The following is an 8,857-nucleotide window of genomic DNA, read 5'->3' on the forward strand; positions in this document are numbered from 1 at the left end:
ATAATGTCGTAAATTAGTTGAAAAACAAAGAATTAAAAAAAGGGAAAAAGAAAAGTAATACTACATGTAGTTTGCAAATTAATCATCGATATATTAAATTTGAGAAAAGATAAATGTAAATTAATAATAGTATTCGTATAAGGGGGTATTCGGTTGTCAAGATTAAATCTCAAGATTAAATATGTATCATGTTTGGTTCATAAGATTGAACCCTTCAACTTAATCCTAGATGAATAATCTCATGATAAATCATACTTATAAATCTTAAAATGAATAAAAGTAACTCGATTGTATGCAATAACCTCTTTAATCTTTATTCAAAATAAAATAAACAGGCTCAAAATTGCAGTATATTGGAGGCCCAAATCGTTCCAAGCCCATTTTCGAGGCCCAAATAACGATTAAGAGACATGATTCAATCCAAAAGAAAAGAGACATAATTTGTCACTTTTGAGCTTTGACACAAAAAGGGATATAAACCAGGCTTAAAATTTGAAATATGAAAGAAAATACTAGTGAAGTATCAAGAAAGAAAATCATGTACTAGTAGATTATATAATCAGTTACATGATTTTCTTTTTCATAGTTTGGGATTATGTTGAGCGAAAAGGAACTACGATCAGCACAGCGCTGTACAATACTAACAGAAACCAACAAATAACAAGTTACTACACTACACACTTTTGCTTTTTGCAATCAAAAGCAAATACAAATCTAGTTTTTTTGACATACCTACTTTCCTTGCAACAGAAAAACCAACCACATTACCGGCCTTGCCCTCTGAGCCTCCCCGTCAAACGCTGTGCCAATAATCTCGCCCGTTGCCCTGGACGATGGCGCCTGTCGGGGGCTGCAGCTCGAGCTCCGCTATCCCAGCGCTCGCCGTATGATGGGGCACTGAATGTCAACTCATCCAAACCATCATCACCACCATCATCGTCATTGTCCAAATTATCATCATCGTCATAATCCCTGTAGCCGTGACGGTCCCTTTCTATCACATAATCACCAATGACAATCGCCCCGGGCATGGTGGATCTGATCGTGCTAATCACATCGCTTATGTTCCTCTCATTCTCGAGCTTTTTCCATTTCTCAGCGTGCAAAGGGTCCACCTCCCGGGGGCGGGCCAGAGGGTGTGCTAACTTGACATGTTTCCTGAGCTCTTTGTAGCGGCCCACGAACGAGCAGCCCTCCTGCACACAGGCCCTCTTCTTTGCGTTGAGATGTCTCCGTGCAGGCTCCACCACTGTCCAGCCCTTCACCTGACCCCGACACAGAGGGCACAGAATCCCGGATAGTTCAGAGGCAGCTGCTGATGATGGTTGCCATGATTTGGAGCTGTGATTGGGGGCAACCTTCGTGTACTGCTCGAGACAATTGGAGTAGTGCTGGCTAGTAGCGCACATGTAAGGACGGCAGCCCTTATCGTACGAGGAACAGAGCACGAGAACAGCATTGTGAGGAAACTCCAAGCAGACCGAGCATTCTGCATCTTCCCATTCCTTCTTTTCGGATGCTTTTTTCCCATTGTGGGTGTCTCCACAGACCTTCGTGCACCTAGATGATAGCTTACGCAGGCTTACTAGATGGTGCTGGGAGTCCGATCTCCTCTCCAGCTTCTTCGATTTGGCCATTGGCAATCTAATCTCTGATGAACTTAAGTACAAACAAGAGGGGCTCAAACGAGGCAATCAGTAATTAGTTATACGACGCTGGAAAAACTATATAGTAACACAAACTAACAGTTTTTACATAATTAGGAGCACTTTACTTTTTCAGTTGATGAAACATTAGGATTTAGTGTTTAAAAGATAAGATGATTATAAGTTCAGATCTAAAATAAACTATCAAAGTAAATGACAGATAGGTTAGATTATTTTTATCTATCCATCATATCATTCAAACCAAAGCAAACACCATCTATGCCTTGCCAAGCAATAAAAAAACACAGTTGTTCATGAAGTATTTTTCACATATCAAATACACACAACACGACACCAAAACTAACACCTATAGTCTTCTGCTGATAAAATGAAAACCACTCCATCTGTAAAGCATCAGAAACAGAAGAAGAGACTAAAAAGCTACTAGAAAAAAATAGTTACTGCCTCACTGTATATCATTTCTCAACCAAACATCGTGAACAAAATAAATTTAAAAATGCACACGCGATTTTGTTTTGCTAAACAATAATCAAACTACCATAGATTCATAAAGCATAAATAAAACTAAGAGCACAAGGAGCGGGTCTGGTGTGCTCCAAATTCGATACATTCAATCCGAGATCATACATGTACAGATTCATTGAACTGTATCGAAATGGAATTTCTACAAAATTGAGAGCGGGAGTTACCTTAGATATGAAGAAATAACAGGAATCGAGATAGACGCGCGCGGTTATAGGAAGAAGATTGAGGAGAAGAGGTTTTTATATCGTATTAGTATGGTAGAAAATTAGTTGGATTCTGAGGGTTGCGAGAGAAGAGCGGAAATTTCTCTATCTGAAACTTTCTCTCTCTTGCCTTGTGTCGCTCTCACCATCGCATAAACGATAACCACCTCTTCGAATCGATACGCCATCGTCATCATCATGCCATGGGGTGTTATCGAATATTACGTGATTCTCGCAGGTTCATTTTGTAAATACCGGGGCTTTAGTGGGTTTTTTTTGTAAATTTTGTTTGATGTATAGTCAATTTTTCTGGTGTTTATGCTTATGGAGAGTATTTGATTTGATGCGACTTATTCTATTACTACCATCCTCCCTCAAATATTGTCCCACTTTGATCCGACACAGATTTTAAGAAATATAATAAAAAGTGAATTGAAAAAGTTAATGAATTGTGGGTCATACTTTTATATATTAGTTTTATAATAAAATGTGAGTAAGAATGAGTGTCCACTATAAAAAATGATAAAAAGTAAAATGTGATAAACTTTAAGGGACGAACTGAAATGGAAAAATGGACAAACTTTCAGGGAACGAATGTAGTAATTAAATACCACGTGCGACTTATATTATTACTAAAGAAATAAGTGCACAAATTAGAATTTTACAGTTACAATTTCATATATCTTGATTCGTCGAATACCGAATTAATTTAATTTGTTGAAAAAAATACTTAAAATCTATTTCTATAGGAGTATAAAAAAGATCATCCTTACTAAACTGCATAACAAAAAGGAAATATTCAATATACGTGATATGATAAATTGTAAACTCTAAATATTGTATAAATTCTAAACTATGATCTAATACATTAGAAATACAAACTCCAAACTATGATCTGACCATTAGAAAAATCAACAGATAGACAAAATAAAAAAAATATCAACACAGTGTCAACTTTTAATGCTACGGTGACAATATGTTAACCGTTCATGTTGATGTTATTTTGTATCCGTTGATGTTATTTTGTATCCAGATCATAGTTTGATATTTTTACAATATATATATATATAGAATATCCATTTTATCACGATCCTTCAACCTATTGATTAAAGAAGTAACAGCTTTATTATCCTCCATACAGGAATAATACCTCAAAAATGTTACATTTCCAAGGACAGATAGTATATTACCATACCCCCCCCCCCCCCCCCCCCCCCCCTTTCTGCACTTCCACTCAAACTATATTTCTAAATATGAAATATAGATACTATTACTACTTTCTAAGTCTTCCGCTTTATTCTTTTGCAACTTAACACACAAAGAGAGTACAGTTTAGGATGTTTTCAAAGGCATTCACACTAGGATCATAATTTGCTGCAAACAATAGCAGTCTTGTGTAAGAAATGAGAAAAGAGCAGGATCATTTCTCATACCTGTCACTTCAATGAAAATTACAGGCTGCTGCTAATAAAATTAATCAGAAACCAATAAAATTCATTACACCATTTCCTACAAGTAATATGAGGAACACCATGTACACTTATAGAGTTAGCTAGCCTATGGCCATACAACCCCAGCTCTATTAGATTGGAAATCTCAATTACGCTGTCCTTATTAAAGAGAGAGGAGAAAAATATAGTGTTACTATGCACACCAGACCTGCTTGGGAAGAAACACCGAAGTGGAGCGCAAGGAGTCGACCATGCAGAGAAGTACTTTCTTGGATCCTTGAGAAAAATGTTCGGTAAATATCAATAACTGAATTGCAGAAACTCCAATTCGAACTGCAAGATGCATTGTGTGGTTTCAATCCACAAACCGACTGCTTCGACAAGTAGGTACAATAAGCCCAGCTGCAATGGACGAGAATTCTGAGTACGAGAATCCCGCCATCCAATATAATGGCAATACACGTTTTGTGTGCCGGTGGAAGCTAATTTTCCCTGCCCTTTGCCGTTTTCGTTGGGGATGTGGAGCAAAGATATGTTCTTTGCAAGCTATTCTGTAGAAGAAAAAGGAAATGGGCATTAGTCATATATGGCAATAGATTAAGAGAAATGCACAAACCTGTCATCTCAATTTCTTTTTTCTTTTGGAAGCCTGCAGTTTGGTATTTCTAGTAATAATAGGACTAGAGATATGGCCGATTTTTATGTTCATTGTTTACCTGAACTCTCAAACAAAGCTCAAATTAGGCTGTTAAAAGGATGAGAAGATGCCAATCCCAATGACACTTGAAGTGGCCGCCTCACAAAGGGGTGATTCAAGAGCTCGGCAGCTGTTGACCGCACACTTGGGTCAGCTTTTAGACATTTAAGTAAGAAATCTCGTGCATCTCTGGAAAGAGAACTAGGAATAGGTGGTCTCTCGCCCTTTCCTATCCTAAACATCGCTGCCATCTGTGATATCAAATAACTGTTAATATCAGAGAAAACTGTGTCTAGTTAACATTGTTCAGAAAGAGATAGCCACCCAACAAACTTCATTTGTTTCATAGTAGCTTTAATGATTAAGGAAATATCTACATTCATCAATTGACTTTGCTTAAGGAGAGTATTTTAACAACTCAATTCTAGCTTTAAAAAATATCCATGTTCTGTATTTATGGGACTAACAAAAATTATACTGTTAAAACAAGACTTCTCAAGTTATTTGAGCTTCAATAAAGGAGCTGATGTAACTTACACATTCCATATCCCCGTATGGAAAACGCCGGGTAAGCATCTCTAATACAGTGCACCCAAGACTCCATATATCTGCTGCAAGCCCATAGCCCTGGCTCCTAACAACCTGCAGCCATGTAGTTTGATAAGTATAAATTGCAGCACATGAAAAGTTCTATTACTACGTTGCTTTTCATTGATAAGGGAGAATATATTACAAGGGAAAAGTATGGCTATGCTAAATTAAGCAGTAATGCAAGGATGACAAATAATAATTCAATGATCAGTTCATGGGTCAAACCTCAGGAGCCATCCAGAATACAGTGCCCTTGCAAGACTTGACATCATTCAACTTAGTTGCCTGCACAACGATTCAATCACAAAAATGTCAGGAACAATGGTGAAATATATTTTATCAGACTATGCTAAAAAAATATCTCAATTAAAAAGAGAGTAAAAAAAAAACAAGACAGAACCTTTGCAAGACCAAAATCTGCAAGTTTCACCGATCCAGTAGTGTCCACCAGTATATTTGCGCACTTGATGTCCCTGTACCAAGACACATAATGAGAGTACTGGAATAAGGACTATAAGAATCATCTTTATTGAGCTCAAGGAATAATTGCATTACAGTATTACACTTTACATGCTTTCTTAAGCACCTTAAGTGTTTATTACTAATACAGGATAATGTTGTATTGAACTCAAAATCGGTAGAGTAGGGACCAAACCTCCATGAGAGAGTAATTATTGATTAGTAATGCAGAAAATTTAATACAGGAATAATAAAATTACAAGGAGAGAGTTACAAGAAATTAGTTCCAAGCCTCTCAAAGCATTCAGATCAATAGGAAAAAGTATACAATTGGAAAAACAGAAAGGTAAATTGAGGAAAGATGAGTGATTACCTGTGCACTACACCTTGGTCATGCAGATATTTTAAACCATGAAGAATCTGTCTTGTATAAGAAGAGACTACCGAGTCTCGGAGGGTATATTTCTGGTAAAGGCTCAAAAGAGAGCCTTTGGTAACAAGCTCAAGAAATATATAGAGATGTGAGTCATCCTACAAAATGAAGAAAAACAAAGAAGTATGAGCAATAACTTCTTTTCAATATCAGAAAGAGGATATCAATATATATCCACAACAGTTTCCAAAAGAAATTTACATGAAGAAACAAGAAACTCACAAGTAAATGGAAAATTTAAAAAGAAAAAGTGGATATAACTTGTGATGATTTCAATCTTCTTAAAATATTATTGGTGAGTAGAAATGAAACTTTTGGTATCTACTCTTTGAGTTATAGAAGGATAATAGGTCACTTGGCAGCTCAACATGTGTCTGTGACTGTGCATGTATACTTAAGATATGAGTATGCAAAAAAGTACGAGGGCATATGGATTCCATAGCAGTGCAGAAACAATACATCATGATTTAAATACTGAAAGTAATCATGCTAACAGAAACTAGAAAAAAGGCCAAGAGTACCTTCTCTGTGCCATAATACCGGACAATATTTTCATGCTCAAACTTCCTCAGAAGTGCAATTTCCTGGACAAACACAAAGATTGCAAAAAGATTTATAAGAAAAGGTTCTATATATATCAAGAACATTTAATTATTACACTCAAGAACTACTTTGTTCATGACCAATATCATTACAAGCGTAACTAGACCTGTTCAAGTTGAGCAACACGTTGCCTTCCTTCTCCTCCTTGATCGAGCAAAGATACTTCCTTAATAGCAAAAAAGAATCCATCACTGCAGCAGAGCATGTCAAGCCAAAGCATAAGCCACCCACGGTGTGCCCTCATGAATATTGCTACTAAAAGTTAACTCGTCAAAAAGGCCACTAACTCATTCTAAATAATGTCATCCCAAAAGTATAACATATATATGCAATACATAGAACATATGAATTCATGCCCAGGGCCCCGGATGTATACCTAAATTTTGCAGTGAAAACTATAAAAGTAAAATGGAACGGCACTTAGCACTTACTCGGCAATTCCCTCATACACGGATCCAAATGATCCACGACCTAAGAGGTCGGCCTTCTGCCAATTTGAAATAACACGTCTACATCTCCCATTTGGTGAAACACTTGATACAGGGTCTGTTGTAGTGCTTGAGGAATCATCATCATTCGAGCTTGTGGTGAATGAACACAATGCTGATAGAACAAAGTTCTCTTCCCTTGCCATTATCCTTCTTCCATCCTCATGGTCCTCATCCTGACCACCTTGCTCATCCAAGGCTTGCAGTTGTCCATTGTCCGGGCCAAAATTTCGGAAGATATCCCAAGTGGAGCACTCTTGATCAACCACAGGTAATGACATAAATGGTGGTGGAGCCAGAAGGCCTAGAAATGGCGGCCTCACGCCGTTAATGCCACTTCCACGGAGTTCATTCGATCTACCACTCAAATTATCATTTGAAATGCCTTCACTTACCCTCTCATCATCCACTATTGTACCAAAAACATTATCCCTATTCCTACATTCACGAATTCCCTCTGAATTCTTACTAATTACCTCACCACTAGGACCTGAACATCTTATTAAGTTTTCACTACCTCCAATTCCCCGATTTAACAAGCCAACAACCTCAACAGCTCCATCACTAACCTCCTCGATTGCCTGACTGAACCCGACAGGAGCAGAAGACGATCTCACTTTCATCACCTCATACTCCTCAGGCGAAATGGAGAAATCATCAATACCAGAAAAACGTAGGTTTTTGCACATAATCTCGATCTCGCCGTCGATACCTTGAACCCTAAAACTCTGCCTCCCACCGTACAAATCGAGCGACCGCGTGTGCAGAGACTCCTCCGACGCGGTGTAGTACGACGACGACGATGACGACGGAGGAGCTGAGGCGGATGAGAGCGAATAATCGTATTTGATATTCTTCCTCGCGTTACGCCGCTCGAGCATCGGCTTCGAGCTGGCGGCGCGCCGGCTCGAGCTAGAGCTGTCTCCGGAGACGGAGTCGGAGTCACTTTTCCGGCGTTCGGAGCTATTAGCGAAGATTTTGGGTAGGCGATGCATTGTGATGGCATGGAGCAAAATCCATCAATCGGGAAAAATGAGCTCCTGTCAGTGCTGAAACTGCGTGTCGAATATTTCAGCTTTTTTGCTTGATTCAGATAGGATAGAATTAATTTACGGAAATTACACTCCTTTTAGCGGGCGAAATGGGTTGAAGACGACAGAGAAGCGATGATAGCTGAAAGAAGGGAGAAAGAGGAGAGAGAGAGAGAGTGAGGCGACAACGCGGTGCCAGGTTGGAATGGGAATTTAAATTCTCCCACACATAAATTTTAAATATCTATTATTCAAGTCTTTTTTTAGCAAACTTTCTTTTAATTAACATCAATTAATTACCTATTGTGGAACTGGTAACTTCCAGAACATTCTACTTTATCCACTTAATTAAAATTATTGAATTCTTTTAGTTTCACACTATATTTTTATTATTTATGCATTTTTTATATTAAATCATTTCCAACCATTTTTATTACATTATATTCAAACTCAATTTAGGGTAAATATTAAATAGTGAATTTTTTCAATCATTTACACTTAATTTAAACTTAAAACTTAAAACAATACTATTCTCTATCCACTATTTTTTTTATTTACAAAATTTGAAAAAGTGATTTGAATTTATTGTATAAATCTAAAGATATATTTTTACTCAAAAATTTTAGTAACAAATGTTTTGAGTTAATGGTCTACTCTGTTTTGGATTTTAGTAACATTACTGACATATTTCTCTATTTATTTTATTAAC

General features: G+C 37.3%; 2 protein-coding genes across 2 annotated transcripts; both read right to left on the reverse strand.

The window, feature by feature from the left end:
• Window positions 1–521: 521 nt before the first annotated feature.
• On the reverse strand, window positions 522–2,596 carry LOC121760463. The gene is made up of 2 exons (XM_042156125.1): window positions 2,357–2,596; window positions 522–1,659 (listed from the first exon to the last, which is right to left on the reverse strand). The coding sequence occupies exon 2, from the start codon at window positions 1,635–1,637 to the stop codon at window positions 765–767; it is 873 nt and encodes a 290-aa protein (XP_042012059.1). The 5' UTR covers window positions 1,638–1,659; window positions 2,357–2,596; the 3' UTR covers window positions 522–764.
• Window positions 2,597–3,835: 1,239 nt separating this feature from the next.
• LOC121786525 (mitogen-activated protein kinase kinase kinase 1-like) lies at window positions 3,836–8,360 on the reverse strand. Its single transcript, XM_042185165.1, has 9 exons — window positions 7,061–8,360; window positions 6,736–6,820; window positions 6,548–6,610; window positions 5,967–6,124; window positions 5,535–5,607; window positions 5,360–5,419; window positions 5,081–5,185; window positions 4,563–4,794; window positions 3,836–4,397 (listed from the first exon to the last, which is right to left on the reverse strand). The coding sequence occupies exons 1-8, from the start codon at window positions 8,110–8,112 to the stop codon at window positions 4,582–4,584; spliced, it is 1,809 nt and encodes a 602-aa protein (XP_042041099.1). The 5' UTR covers window positions 8,113–8,360; the 3' UTR covers window positions 3,836–4,397; window positions 4,563–4,581.
• Between the last annotated feature and the right edge of the window lie 497 nt (window positions 8,361–8,857).

This window comes from Salvia splendens, chromosome 2 (genome assembly GCF_004379255.2).
Source record: "Salvia splendens isolate huo1 chromosome 2, SspV2, whole genome shotgun sequence".
NCBI classification, from domain to species: domain Eukaryota; kingdom Viridiplantae; phylum Streptophyta; class Magnoliopsida; order Lamiales; family Lamiaceae; genus Salvia; species Salvia splendens.

Excerpts from the sequence above, each read along its gene's own strand:
- LOC121760463 (XM_042156125.1), bottom strand. The coding sequence starts at position 1,637 with ATGGCCAAATCGAAGAAGCTGGAGAGGAGATCGGACTCCCAGCACCAT.
- LOC121786525 (XM_042185165.1), bottom strand. The coding sequence starts at position 8,112 with ATGCATCGCCTACCCAAAATCTTCGCTAATAGCTCCGAACGCCGGAAA. Across the intron at positions 6,821-7,060 it reads GTGTATGAGGGAATTGCCGA|TGATGGATTCTTTTTTGCTA; the intron begins GTAAGTGCTAAG and ends GCTCTGCTGCAG. Across the intron at positions 5,608-5,966 it reads GACCAAGGTGTAGTGCACAG|GGACATCAAGTGCGCAAATA; the intron begins GTAATCACTCAT and ends GTCTTGGTACAG.